Genomic DNA, 15,276 nt, shown 5'->3' with positions numbered 1-15,276 from the left:
ATTTTTTGAAAATTCTATGAGAATTACACATCACTTTTTTTTACTTTTTTTAACAAATGCACCCATTCAACTCACATATTTTCAATCCTACCTCCTCCTTTATGCTTTTAACAAAGGCACCCATTAAAGCCATATAATTTCAATCTTACCCCCCTCCTTTATGGTTTTTTAATAAAAAATCTATAGGGTGATCTTAACCATCCGATTTAAGAGGAATTATGGAAACATCTATAGATTGGAGGGCTAGGATCAGCCTATGGAAATGATTTTTGGGGCACAACCTATTTATGTTGTGTTCCATCACATGGACGGTTTGGATCAACCTATGACGTGGTCCGTACAGTTCTTTGTCGGCCCGTGCATCGCACGGGGTTTTTTATTAGTATACTATATAGTAGAAGAGAAAATAAGAGAATTTTTTAAAAATTCTATGAGAATTACACATCACTTTTTTTTACTTTTTTTAACAAATGCACCCATTCAACCCACATATTTTCAATCCTACCCCCTCCTTTATGCTTTTTAACAAAGGCACCCATTAAAGCCACATAATTTCAATCTTACCCCCCTCCTTAATGTTTTTTTAATAAAAAATCTATAAGGTGATCTTAACCATCCGATTGAAGAGGAATTATGGAAATCTCTATAGATTGAAGGGCTAGGATCAGCCTATGGAAATGATTTTTGGGGCACAACCTATTTATGTTGTGTTTTATCACATGGACGGTTTAGATCAACCTATGATGTGGTCTATACAATTCTTTGTCGGCCCGGGTTTTTTTGCTAGTATATATATATATATATATATATATATATATATATATATATATATATGAGAAAACATTTCCTACACACTTGTGTAAGTAAGTTACCTACACACTAGCTTAAAATACAGTGGGGGCCACATTGTTTGGGTGATCCAAACCATTCATTTGAATGGTCCTCACATAGACAGGACCTCCACAAAAAATCAGATCCATAGGATCATCCCAACCATTCAAACTATGGAGGCAAAAAATGGACTGATTTGTGAAGGTTTATATAGACTTGGCAAAAGCGACCCGTGCCCGCGGGTCGACCCGACCCACCTACAAATTTGCGGGCACGGGTCTAAGTTTTAGTGACCCGTGAAAAACTAACCCGCGGGTGATCCAACCCGCAAAAACACGGGTCGGGTCGGGTCAACCCGCGGGCACCCGCATTTTTACTTATTTTTAATTTTTCTTCATAATGTTATCAGCACTACTGTTTTTCCCGAGGAAACTCCTCACTTTATAAAAAAGTACGGTATGGCCCGCACCATAGGATTATCCAAACCGTCCATTAGATGGGCCATAGCCTAAATAGGTTATGCCCCAAAATTATTTCCAATTGGTTGATTCTAACCCTCCGATCTATAGAGGGTTAGGATCAACCCTCTAACATTCAGATTGGAGGGTTAGGATCATCCTATGAAAATGATTTTTGGAGCATAACCTATTTAGGCTATGGCCCATCTAATGGACGGTTTGGATCATCCTATGGTGTGGGCCATACCATACTTTTAATAAAGTGAGAGTGCGCTTATAAGAAAACAGTATTGTGGATAACATTTCCTTCGGTTTTTTATTTTACAAGAATTTGCTACCAAATTTCTCCTATGGCAACTTCTCGGCATGTGGCCATCGTCGTGCAACGATGCGCACATGGCAAATGTTGCTAGCAAATAAAAAAAACAAAAAAAAGTAATCATTACACCCACAAAAGTAAAATTTTAAATGAAAAATTACCTAGAAATGTTTATAAAGTTCTAAAATTACAAAAAAAATACAAATAAAATATAAAAGGTTATGACAATTACGGAAAAAAAACAGATGCGGTCAAATCGGATAATTATTATAATCCCATATATTTGCGGGTGACCCGCGGGTTGACCCGGCCCACCCGCGGGCCGCGCGGGTCATCTAAATTCTGACCCGCAAAAATGCGGGTCATTTCCTCACCCGACCCGTGGTCCCACACCCGCATCACCCGCGGGTTGACCCGGCCTGACCCACCCATTTGCCAAGTCTAGGTTTATACACGTCCATTTTACCTCCACAAATCGTAGGGTTGGGATGATCCTATGGATCTGATTTTTTGTGGACACCCTATCTCTGTGAGGACCATTCAAATGTATGGTTTGGATCACCCAAACAATGTGGGCCCCCACTGTATTTTAAGCTAGTGTGTAGATAACTTATCTACACATATGTGTAGGAACCGTTTTCTCATACATATATATATATATGTGTGTGTGTGTGTGTGTGTGTGTAGATAACTTATCTACACATATGTGTAGGAACCGTTTTCTCATATATATATATATATATATATATATATATATATATATATGAGAAAACGGTTCCTACACATATGTGTAGAGAGTTCTCTACACACTAGCTTAAAATACAGTGGGGGCCCACATTGTTTGGGTGATCCAAGCCATCAATTTTAAGGGCCCTCACATAGATAGGGTGTCTACAAAAAATCAGATCCATAGGGTTATCCCAACCCTACGATTTGTGGAGGTAAAATGGATGTCTTTAAACCTTCACAAATTAGTCCATTTTTTGCCTCCACAGTTCGAATGGTTAGGATGATCCTACGGATCTGATTTTTTGTGGACACCCTATCTACGTGAGGGCCTTAAAAATGAATGGTTTGGATCACCCAAATAATATGGCCCCTACTGTATTTTAAGCTAGTGTGTAGATAACTTATCTACACATGTGTGTAGGAACCGTTTTCTCTCTCTCTCTCTCTCTCTCTATATATATATATATATATATATATATATATATATATATATATATATATGAGAAAACGGTTCCTACACATATGTGTAGATAAGTTATCTACACACTAGCTTAAAATACAGTGGGGGCCCACATTGTTTGGGTGATCCAAACCATTCATTTTTAAGGCCCTCACATAGATAGGGTGTCCACAAAAAATCAGATCCGTAGGATCATCCTAACCATTCGAACTGAGGAGGCAAAAAATGGACTAATTTGTGAAGGTTTAAAGACATTCATTTTACCTTCACAAATCGTAGGGTTGAGATGATCCTATGGATCTGATTTTTTGTAGACACCCTATCTATGTGAGGGCCTTTAAAATGGATGGCTTGGATCACCCAAACAATGTGGGCCCCCACTATATTTTAAGCTAGTGTGTAGAGAACTCTCTACACATATGTGTAGGAAATCCTTATATATATAAGGATTTGTTACCGAAATACCCATGATAGATTTTTTATTTTTTTTTGGGAAATAAAATACAGATAGAGATACACCCCTCTAGTTTCTGACACATTTGGCTATAACCCTGACTTTCAAAACGTAACAAGAACACCCCTGAAGGTTTTTTTAATGTGCCAGAGTAGACGGCGAAGCGGAAATGACCAAAATGCCCTTGTCTTCCCCAATTGAAAATTAGGGTTTTCAGACTTCAAAAGTGAAAATTAGGGTTTGATTCAAACCTTTCTTTATTTATCAACGTAATCTCTTGATTTATGAGTGTTATTTGTCTTCATTCACACCATTATCATGGTTTGCACATAAACCCTAATATTTTAGGGCTTTTTAAAATATTTTTATCAACGTTTTTTCTTGAAATGTAGGTTTGATGTAGCCATGGTGTGGGGTTTCATTGTCTGTGGTGGAGGTGACGGTGATGGCTGGATATATCGACAGTGGCGGTGGCCGAAGGTGGCGACGTCGGCGTTGACTGGAGGTGCGACGGCGGCGGTGGGAAATGGCATAACCTTAATCCCTCTGCAAATGAGGGTATTTCTGTCCTCAAAATATTAACCATGTTTAGTTTCAGCCTTTCCGTCGGGTTAAAGGGAAGTGATATATCCGCCCCTTTTAATCACCAGGAGCACCCCCCCTGTCAGTGTATCAATGACTAAAGAGGGGTTGTTGTACTTATGTCAGAAGAATTCAATGCCTTAATTGCCGCAAACACTGACATGGGGTGTTCCTGGTGATCAAAAGGGGCGGATATATCACTTCCCCAGGTTAAGACTGACGGACCGTTGATGGAGAGGGTGTACTTGTCACGTTTTGAAGCATGCTTTGTTGGCCGCACCTTCTTTTCTCCCATGCGCCAGGAAGAGTTTCAACAATCGTGCTCTCGGTGGTTCTTACAAAAGTTCATCTTTCCCAGTTAGGGGGTTAAGTTCCCAAGAACACTTGTGAACAAATTGGTCACTGTTTTGGGTTCCAAGCCGGGACCAAGGAAGAAATTTAGCAAATTGTTTAAGCTCCTAATGTTCTATTCCAGGTCTGCTAGGTTTGGTCCTATCTATAGCTAAATCTATAGCTGGGGTTCCTGGGGTTGAGAAAGGCTATGGCAATTAAAAGTTTTTGGACGTATTGATTTTCATACTTTCGTCGGTAGTTGGGGAGCCGTATTGTCAAGCCCCTAGCACTCTTCTCTAGAAGCAGAGGTTCCAAGGCTCTAAAGCAATTTTGGTTTGCTATTAAAAGGTCCCCTACCATATTCTATTGAAGAAAGCTTCCATGTCAAAGTAGGAATGGTTTCCTCTGAGAATCCGGGAAGACCAGCTTCCCTAGAAACTCGGCTCTCCCTTACTCTTTTGTTGTGGAAGTTCGCCAGGAATCTGGGGTTCGGATTATGTGTTGGATGGAGGCAAAAATGGTTCCAGATTAAGGCGGTGGGCTGCCGTATGGTGGAGGAGCGGCTGGCGATTAGCGACTCTATGGAAGTCCTGGTCCTGGTTTCGGGGGTTTTATATTTGCTAGAGTCCCAGATCTAGCATAGCATGGATGAGTCTCTTTCGGTTCTGATGACTTGCACAGAGACCAGACTAAATGAATATCTAAATAGTGATGACAAGTCTGTTTTGATGAAAGCCTTGTCAGCCTTGTCTAAGAGGATCCTAAATATGGCACTTTTTGTTGGATTCAATTCATTCAAGGCCATGGGGCAATGATGAAGACACTCTAGGCGGTCATACTAATGAAGATTTTGGCAGGGAAGTAAAATAGTTACTCGACATGATAAAGTGTGGCCCTTACCGTAGCGGATGATTAAGTAGATTTTCTCCTTTTTATTAGCTGACTAGGAGTATGCTCTTGGGAACTCTTAATTGATTCTATGTATTGCAAGTTGAGACCCTGGTCCAATGTAATTTCCATAGTATGAATAAAATTGTCACTTTTCAAAAAAAATAAAAAATAATACAATTGATGGGGCTGCCCCAAGTAAAAGTAAAATAGGGGCGAATATATTGCTTGCCTAATGATTGTCCGAGTCAATCCTAAAATGCGCACATTATGCAATATGCACACCCTCCTTCGTCCTCACCAAACAGTCTTTGAATGTTGTTGCAGTCTAAAACTGCGCAATGCGCACCCCCTCCTTGGGGCTCACCTAACGTTCTTCCTCCTCCTCTTTACCCTGCACAAAGCCTAGAGAGAGAGAGAGAGAGAGAGAGAGAGAGAGAGAGAGAGCGAGAGCGAGAGAGGTTGTGCTTTTAGTTTTAGGTCGAATTGAAACCGAATTGGGATTCGAAATCTAGGGTTTGGATGGAATTGTCGTCTCCTCCCCTGACTTTCTATGATTTCCTAGATCGAATGCGCCATCCCGCTTCCGTCGATCTCGTCCGCTCCATCAAAAGGTCGAATTCAACCTCTTTTTTACCCTTTCTCTCTTGCATTTTCTTCCTTTTTTATTTTATTTTTTATGTTCTGCTTGGACTCACTTTATATGGATTTTGAGAATTATCTAGGTTGATTTGCTATAATTTTGGATCCAAGTTAACCCCAAGTCTCCAAGTTGCTGTTCTAGACTTCTAATGTGGGGTCCCAGAATTTTGTAGTTTTTTCTCTGGAGGATTTCTGGATAGGTTTTCTTTGGCAAAATTATTTTGGTTTCTAAGTTGGGTGCTTCAATCCCAAGATCACATCATTAGTTGTGTGTAGTGTAGAGCTTTATGGTGGGATGGGTATACAAGGATAGATAATTTGTTAACTTTCTCTCTAATGCATATGATACGTATCGTTATAATATTGATAGCATGAAGCCTTTTCTGTATTTTGTCTTGATTGGAGGGGTCTAGATATTATTCTTGTGGAAAGTAGGATTGGGACAGCATTTAGTTTAAACTCAACTGTCACAGTCCCATGGGGGTGGATTAAGATTAAGGATGATGAAAGATTCAATATTTAGACTCTCAATTGTCGAGATCAAGCATTCCCGACCACCATACATCACAATTGCAGTAGCATAAAACCGTTGTATTGACTTCTAATATACCATAGTTATTAATAAACAAAACAAAGGATAATTGGATATTTATAAAATGCTCTATTAAAGCATATAGGATCAGAGCCATTAAAAAAATTGCATACTGCATCAAATCCTACATCAAACCTCTTTTACATTGGGAGTGAACCATTCTCTTACTTGGCCTTTAGTAGTAGCTGCTTTGAAACAGCACGGACAACTGCTGTACAGAATCCCCAACTGACCCCATGGTAAAACATGTTAGTGAGTCAGTCATAATAAAGTTTGAGTTTGGATTATTGGCACACATTGCGCCGTTACCAATACCAAGACCATGAAGGATGCGTTAGATGGTCTTTCCACATTTTCCCAAGATATTTCTCTGACTTCGAGATCTTATTTTGAATAAGAACAAGTTCCCAGGTGCTATATATCTTCATTCACCCAAATGTCACCACCTCATTCTCAAGATGCTGCCACCTCATGTTACTTTTTCATTTGAAAATCTTCTCCTGCTTAGCCTTTGGGTCTGCATCTCTGATGTGTTCTATAAGGTTATCATATCAGTCATTCTTCCAAGCCTTCCATTCACCCCTTAATTTGTTGGGATTCTCTCTGGTATCATTGGAAGGCTTGTATTCTCCAGTAACAATCATTTTCAGCCAGTGCAATCAGCCATTCTTGCATATCTCGAAACCATCTCCTTCCTCAGCGGTACCGTCTCTGAGTTACTACTGCATAACATATTGCAAGCCAAGGATAAACCTCTAAGTCCTTGCTCACCTTGAGAAAATGCTGTCTTTTTATGCTCATAAATTAGGAGTCTAGTAGTTTTCATACCCCCTTGAATCTCCTATTATCATGTCCATTTAGAGGCTAATATGTGACTTTGCAGACATATTGCTAAGCAAACTTTGACATAGTCATCCATCCTTGAAATCTTTGTTACCTCTTGTATAGTTTTAAATTATTCACTTTGTACTCTGTATTTTTTGTTGTCTGCTTGATTGATAAATGTTGTTATTTATGAAAAGAGAGAACAAAAGAACAGAGAACAAAACGAAACTGAGGAGGCTCTTATGCCACCTGTTGGGTTCTTCGCAAATGGAATCTTCTAGAAGAATCTTGCAAGCAGTAACAAACAGATGGAAGAGGAATGTGGAGAATGATGTACATATGCTTTGCAGTTTATACAATATAGTTAAACCTCTATGCTTTTCGACGGGAGAACAATATGTGAATTTTTGAACCTTTAAGACAATGCAGCAATTTGTTGAAAATCACCCGATCATATTAGTGGACGGTGCGGCTAAAGTTGGTGGACTCTTTTTAGCCAATCGTATTATGAAAATATAATTTTCCTTAGTCCCAATCTGCCTTGCAAAGATAACTACCCTAGTTGGCTTCACAACCATCTTGATAAGCACATCGATTACATATTATGGAGTTTGGGTGCTTGTAGCAATAGTGTTGGTGATTACTGAATGTATTATCATTTCTTGTTTCATCTGCTGAAGAGTAGCTGATAGTCTCTTCTTTTGTTCATCTAGCTTCTGTTTTCCATGTACAGTTGGCACTCTCCAATGTGGACGTGTTTTGTAATAACTAATACGTAGTAGCAAACATAATTTTAGAATCTTACTAAACATGTTAATGAAAACTAGAAAGCATTAGAGCTCCTTTGTAATATCAATTGTGCTAAAAAAGAAAGAAGACTTTCACAATTTTCATAAATGGGAAAGGTATCAACACTTCTTGTCTATATTTTCTAGGCAAACCACATAACCTACGAAACATCAATTTCTACATTCTGTGCATGGAAATCAGGTCAATTGATAGTTTCTCAAGAAATTTTTATCTAAATATTTCTGGTTAGAAAGTCCAAATCTTGAAAGTATTTGAGTGCTTCGCATATTTTGGATTAACTAATGGATAGGAATGATGTAGTCTCTATAAATAACTAAATTGGAGAATGGATTTTATATCGGTTTTTCATAGCTTGACCTTTTTTCTCTTGATCACAAATGTATAGTGTTATACTTTATTATTTCTTCTGTACGCTATGTTTACCATATAATATAGTTTATAAAAGCTATAGGACAAAATTTCAAGAAAGGGCAGTCTGTGAAACATTCTAATAGTTATAACTTCATTGTATTTTTTTTTTGACCAAGTATAAACATTGGTTACTTGAAACTAGAGATTAAAAATTATCTACTATGGATCGATAGTCGCTCCTTGTATTTTTTTTCATAAACTTTTAGAGATCATTAGTATCAGATCAGGATTGGCTTTCACAGAGTGAATAACCTTCAAAGTCATGGATGGTTGTATTGCAGCTTCATTGTGTCATTTTCATTTCAAGCTGCCAACTCAGAAAATGACAGCAGACGGCTACAAGACTTTCTACTGGCCATGGAAACTACCATAAGGGATCATCCCTTATGGGCTGGTGCCTCCGAGGAAGATATTGACAATGCCGTTGAGGTAATTATATGTGATGCAGAAGTACTTCTCAGTTTAGATGGTTTTATATTCTCTATCTCTCTGATAATGTTCTGAAGATTATTGATATGGCCTATAGATGGATTACCCTAAATCAGTATTCTTAAAATCGAGCCACTTTGTAAATTTGAAAGAAGGATAGATAAAATCTAGTTGTAGACCTTGAGATTTTTTTTTACATATTTTAAAAAGAGGAAACTGTTGGTGAGCTTAAGCGCACCAAACTTATGGTGCGCTTAAGCTCCCCAATCACATGGGTCCCACATTTTCTGTGGTGATCCAAACCATTCATTTGCAAGGCCTTATGATAGATAGGGGGTGTACCAAAAATCAGCTCCATAGGATCATCCTAACCCCTCCATTTGTGGAGGACAAAAAATGGGCAGATTTGTGTCTGTCCATTTTTGTCCTTCACAAATGGAGGGGTTAGGATGATCCTATGGAGCTGATTTTTTGTACACCCCCCATCTATGTAAGGGACTTTCAAATGAATGCTTTGGATCATCCTAACAAAGTGGGCCCCCATGTGATTGGGCGCTTAAGCTCACCATAAGTTTGGTGAGCTTAAGCGCACCAACAGTTTCCTCTTTTAAAAATAACTAAAATTTATAAGATTCTTGAAAAGACATACTAAATTGCCAAAACCAATTATAAAATTCCACATAAATATTTTGTCAAATTATAACATTTCATGGCAATTATATGTAAGTATGCACTGTATAGATCATTATGAGCGATGTGTCATGGGGAAGCAGGTCATTACAGTCACCTGAAATTCCATTTCAACCTCCAAATCTATCAGAGAAAATGCAGTTTAAACCATTAGTTTGTAGGATGATCTAACGGAGGGATTTACATAAAATAGTTGGTACTGAATGTGAAAGAAAACAAAAAGGTTGCAAGGACCATCAATTTCTTTTGATGCATCTCCCTCCCTTGAGGTTAAACTGTCAGAAGTGGTCTTGTTAAAGCACCATCTCCTACCACTTGGGCTATATATTCTTGATATTGTGGAGAATGAGTGGGTTACTCTGAACAAGGACTGGGCTTCTCTGCATCAGAATCTTGTGGGAAAGGGTGATGTAGAAAATGATGAGCTAAACCCTCTTATAAAAAGAAGAATAGCAAGAGGCATATGAATGTTTGAATCTTCAGTGGGAGCTACATCAATTGGAATGGGTATTGGTTGAGTGCCATAGCTCCAATATTACATCTGAAAGTGTTATTGCTAATGATCACCACTTGTGATTCTCAACATAAAAAGGGGCAATGTATCCAAGGAAATCTGTTGTCTCTTTGGACTTATTGTCAGTGGATTGATTGTAGGACCCGCACATCACATTAAAATTGATAATATTCAGCAAAATCGGTATAAATGGAGGATCATGCATGAGTCCCATTTAGGAATATTTGAAGGGGAGAAATTTGCTTTCTGGTATGATGTCACGCCTAGAAGAATATGTTCTGAGAAATCCGTCCCTTAAATCCTAAACTTCTTTCCACTCACCATCTATAGCTGTCAGGACTGAGGAGAACTATATCCTGAGAAGCAAGAATGTACTTGTTAATGATGATCAGATGCTTTCCTCCAGTTATGACTTAGACCCTTTTCATTGTTTCTGTTAACCTGTTTCTGTACGAAGACGACATAGAATTATGAAAGTCTCCAAAAAAAAAAAAAAAAAGTTCTTGTGCCCCTTATGATGGCCAGGCTATGTGATGGCTTCCTTTTTTGTGGATGGATTTTGAATAATGATAATATGATCTTATAGCCTATGGTCTTATGCCTTGGGAAAAAATGGAGAGGTTAATTCTTCATTGACATCTAATAGCATTAGTGATAGTGTTATCCATCCAATTTGTGCATGTGTGAGCTTGGAAATCTTCTCAAGGGCAAGTTTTCAGGGAATCAATGCTCTGTATTCTGCATCTTGAAGTAATATAATAAGAAACTAGGGTTGTGTGTCCGCTTTTTTTCTTTTTGCTTTTAGTTTACAGACTTTGGAAACAACGATGCAAAAGATTGAGGATTCTGTTTATTGAAGCTGGTAACTGGCTAATTGGGAACATGATATTGTTAGTTGCATATTTCTAAATGGTTCTTTGTATAATGCAGGGTCTAGAGAAGTATGTCATGACCAAATTGTTCAACCGCACATTTGCTTCCTCTCCCGAGGATGTTAAAACTGATCAAGAGATTTCAGAGAAAATACGATTGTTGCAGCACTTTGTTAGACCTGAACACTTGGATATACCTGGGGTTTTTCAGAATGAAGCCTCGTGGCTGGTATGCAATATGTATCTAGTTTTAGAGCTTATTTCATACTGCTTAGTGCTTAGATGCATGGACCAAACTTTTGCCCCTTTTTGTGCATCTTATACCAATTACTTCTTTTTGGAGAAATTTTTTCTGATGTTCCTAACGCTACACTTGAGCACCCATAACCATAGGAGTATAAATGGGCTGAACCTGGGTTCGGCTGGGGCAGCTTATCCCTGGTCTACTCATATTTTATGGGCCTGGATTAAGCCCATTGTGGACTTTATTTACTATGACTAGATCTGGCCTGTAAATATATTATAGAAGAACAGCATTAACCTGGCCCATACTTTGTATAGAGTGATTTTCAAAATTACAATAATTTATGTTTTTCTGTATTCGACCATCTGTCTTTCTTTTCTTATTAATAAATCTTTTCACCATTCAAAAAAAAAAAGTGATCAAGGCCATCTCTAGTTTTCTTTCTTCCATTGCATATTGCTTTGACAGTGTCATGTAATTTTCTGAGCTTATATAATTATTTTAAATAGTCAATGAATCAATCCTGCACTCTGATAATTGTTTCTAATGGTTGATCTTTCACTAAGTATTTCCTCCTTTATCTTCCTCTAAAAAAATATTCTTTCTTTTCTCAGATTGCAGAGAAAGAATTACAGAAAATCAATGCTTTCAAAGCTCCTCGTGAGAAGCTTCTCTGTATTTTGAATTGTTGCAGGGTCGTCAACAATTTGCTACTGAACGTGTCGATGTCAACAAATCATGTACCAGCCGGGGCTGATGACTTCCTTCCAGTTCTTATATATGTTACTATCAAGGCAAGCCCTCATTGGTAATAAGCAGTTCTTCCTATCAGCATACTTTGAATCTTGTTTTGGTTTCACATGCTATTTACCATGAGATTGGACCAGCTTAAGCCAATGGTCAAATACTTGAATTCAACACGAAAATTGGTCTTTCAATTTTCAATTTCGACTTTGGCCGGTATGCCTTTTTTTATATATATTGTTTTTTGGTAGCATGGACCCAGAAATAAACAGATACATATGTTTTCCAAAACTAATTCCTGATTAATTTTACTGTGGATGATTTTTACCAATTTTTTTAATAACTATCTGATTTTTGCTAATTGTAATACACTTTATAATGTTTCTAATCTGTTGGCAAGCTTTTCAGGCCTATCATGTCTACTTGTCTTGCATTTTTTCTATCTACTACTAGAGCTAGAAGCTTGTAAGAAGTGAACAAATAAAGGAATGCACAATTTAAAAATTGATAAACAACGATGGAATATATTTGTTAAGAAATAGCAACCGTGTGTGAGAAAAAAAAAGCTATTCAGTGTTGCCACCTAATCCGGGATTGCAGCTGATGTTAATGCAAGGGTGGCACCATTAGCAAAAGCTTTGTGAGTGAATCTACATCATGTTGCTCATTTTTCTTCCTGTGAAACAAAATTGGGTGCTTTTATTAAAAAAAAAATTAGGCCTTCCATCTCTGTTTCTTTTGGCCGTGCGATCTGGCTCCTTTTGCATCTTTTGAGTACTAATTAGGGAGAGCGGGACTTTTAAATCAGGTTTAATGTTTCTTTTAAGTCACGATACTCAATAGGAAACACAGACTGACCTGAAAATTCGAATGGCATTGACGCAGGGCAGAATTCAATTGATTTTGTTAGGCTGTTCGTATAGGGTATCCAAAGTTATCCAAAATGGCTAAGGCGTTGGCCTAAGACACGTACTCATATTGTCAACTAGTTATTTAATATTTATTTCGACTCTTGAGACAATGAAAAACTTACTTTCACAAAAAAAAAATGCCTGGAACTCAGTTCTCCTAAATTGATTAGGTATTCAATCAACAATTGTTTGATCATGCTCTGAACTCTTCGGCTGCTTTCTATGCTATCCTATATATGTCAAGCAAGCTGATCTCTATTTGAATTACTCTGTCCACTCAAGCGTTTTCTTTCTTTTATTTTTCTTCAAAATATCAAATCCAGATAAGCATTATTTTGAATTCAATGCAGGCCAATCCTCCTCAATTTCATTCCAACCTCAAATACATTCAGCTCTTCAGGCAGCAGTCAAAGCTCATCTCTGAATCAGCATATTATTTGACTAATCTTGTTTCAGTTGAGTCATTTATCATTGGCTTAGATGCCAATTCTCTTTCCATTGGTGAAAATGAGTTTCAGGAGAGCATGCGAGAGGCTAGATTGGCTGAGGCTGCTCAAGCTGGACCCAGTGCCAAATTGGTGTTACCCGTCGATCTGGGCCCTGCGCTCAGAAGGCATGACAAGGATGCCAGTAAGTTCTTAAATGCCCATATCATGAAAATCACTTTTAAGAGTGCCTTTATTGTTTACTTTAGATAGCAAGAAGCACTACTGAAGGAAAGAAAATAACTTGGCACTTTGGCCTGCCAATGTTTTAATTATTCAAGGTTTCGATTTGTGGTAAATGTTCTTGATGATCTAATGCTGTTGTTGATATAGATCAGTATGGAGAAAACTGAATAATGCTAACCATTTGATCCATGATTTTAGAACATTGAATGGGCATTGTTGCCCATAGTTATTTGGCTGTCCAGTTGTAGGGGTGCAATTTGGGTTGGGTCGGGTTGAGTTTTTGGTAAAAAAATGAATCGGCATCAATCTGAACCCGACCTGATTTTATGGTAAAAGCTCGACCCTAATTCACAAAAATTTGACCAGAGTTGCACCTCTATCCAGTTGTGCTATTTTGATTGGTGCTGACTAGGTCAATTTTTTGGGCCATGAGTAATCATAGGTGGGGTCTGCTTTCTGGAAGGGCTGTATTATCATGGTGAACTTTTCAAATGCATTAGGATGGACTCTGGGCATTGCATCATATAATGACACAGAAGAGTTGTAGTGGTCATTCCTATGCATGCTAGTAGCATTAGGATGGACTGTGGGCATTGCATCATATAATGACACAGAAGAGTTGTAGTGGCCAATGGCCATTCCTATGCATGCTAGTATGCTATGCTATGTGCTATATACTTATATGTCGAGGACCTATTTAGTGGTTTGCTTGCTACCTTGGAAACTTACCTGCTCCCATTTAGAAAGGGGTCCCATAGTTTCTAACCATGTGATCAGGTGGGACACAATCCATAACCCTTAGATGATATTATGTGTGTTGTAGTGGGAATATTTTTGCTATATAAGATACTGACAGATATGAGTACGATATCAGTGCACACATTGTAGAGACATTTAGCTGTGATGAGCGTCTATAGGCTAACATGTATATGTATTTTTCTTGCACTATCATTCAAAGCCAACGTCCAAGAGAACTCTCTAATCGACTCGGAACATAGACTAGACTACGTTTGAATCCAGAGCAGCTATTTCCAGTTTTGAGTCAGATTTCAAAGGTTTTTGAGACTAACCATCAATTTGACTCTTGCAGGAGGGAAGTATCCATACATGGAAGCAGAGGCTGGGGAATTGACCGTGGAGGATGTTCATAAATTGCTAAGTTTATATAAAGATGTGGTGACTAGGTACTCAATGCTATGTAAGGCAGTGAAGGGTGTCTCTCTAGACAATGAGACATCCTCTCTTGTTTTGAATCAAGACCTCAGCAACTGCACGCCTTCGCAGTCGAAGTCGGACGAATTGGGTTCAGCCGCTTCTGAGGCAGAGGTCGCGGGCTCGACCGTGGCCCAGCATGAAAATGCCGGGTAAAGTCGGGGAGAAAACAGAGGAAAATGTAAGTGCATCTCTGCCTATTGTAATCTTTGTAATCTTATCATCTGTTCTTTATAATCTTATTTTATGCTTGATTAGCACACAGAAAACTAATACCACAGTGTCATAAGGTTTTGACACATTCTCAGGCCCTCATATATTTAGAGATAGCATCATACTAAATGCACTTAAGGCCCTTTGATTACCACCAAAATCATTTTTATGTGCAAATAAACTTATAATTAGGGTTGTCTGGCATCGACTCTACCTGAAAATGCCCTTTGTTGGGTTCAGAAATCATGGGTCTCGGGTTTGGTCAGTTTTCATGTTAAAAAACCCAACCCAATCTCTGGTTCGGTCTAGTTTAAAGAAAACAATATCCAAAACCCAAAAAACTCATCCTAACCTTTTGGAATGAAATTAGATTCAGCCACATGATATATATAGATACGAACTGTTCTTCTAATTCATCTTACTACTATGGGTTATTCTTGTG

The 15,276-nt window shown here is 38.2% G+C and overlaps 1 protein-coding gene across 1 annotated transcript; it reads left to right on the top strand.

Moving 5' to 3' along the window:
- Nucleotides 1-5,318: 5,318 nt before the first annotated feature.
- On the top strand, nucleotides 5,319-14,920 carry LOC143858012 (vacuolar protein sorting-associated protein 9A-like). Its single transcript, XM_077368595.1, has 6 exons — nucleotides 5,319-5,668; nucleotides 8,616-8,763; nucleotides 10,898-11,068; nucleotides 11,698-11,877; nucleotides 13,089-13,368; nucleotides 14,500-14,920. The coding sequence occupies exons 1-6, from the start codon at nucleotides 5,577-5,579 to the stop codon at nucleotides 14,775-14,777; spliced, it is 1,149 nt and encodes a 382-aa protein (XP_077224710.1). The 5' UTR covers nucleotides 5,319-5,576; the 3' UTR covers nucleotides 14,778-14,920.
- The last annotated feature ends 356 nt before the right edge of the window (nucleotides 14,921-15,276 follow it).

This window comes from Tasmannia lanceolata, unplaced genomic scaffold (assembly GCF_043159265.1).
Source record: "Tasmannia lanceolata isolate RefF3 unplaced genomic scaffold, GAP_Taslan_0.1 ptg000025l, whole genome shotgun sequence".
In the NCBI taxonomy this organism is placed as follows: Eukaryota; Viridiplantae; Streptophyta; class Magnoliopsida; order Canellales; family Winteraceae; genus Tasmannia; species Tasmannia lanceolata.
The sequence above is the reverse complement of the archived record's forward strand: the minus strand, read 5'-3'. Positions and strand labels throughout refer to the sequence as shown.

Excerpts from the sequence above, each read along its gene's own strand:
- LOC143858012 (XM_077368595.1), top strand. The coding sequence starts at position 5,577 with ATGGAATTGTCGTCTCCTCCCCTGACTTTCTATGATTTCCTAGATCGA. Across the intron at positions 8,764-10,897 it reads ATATTGACAATGCCGTTGAG|GGTCTAGAGAAGTATGTCAT; the intron begins GTAATTATATGT and ends TGTATAATGCAG. Across the intron at positions 13,369-14,499 it reads AAGGCATGACAAGGATGCCA|GAGGGAAGTATCCATACATG; the intron begins GTAAGTTCTTAA and ends TGACTCTTGCAG.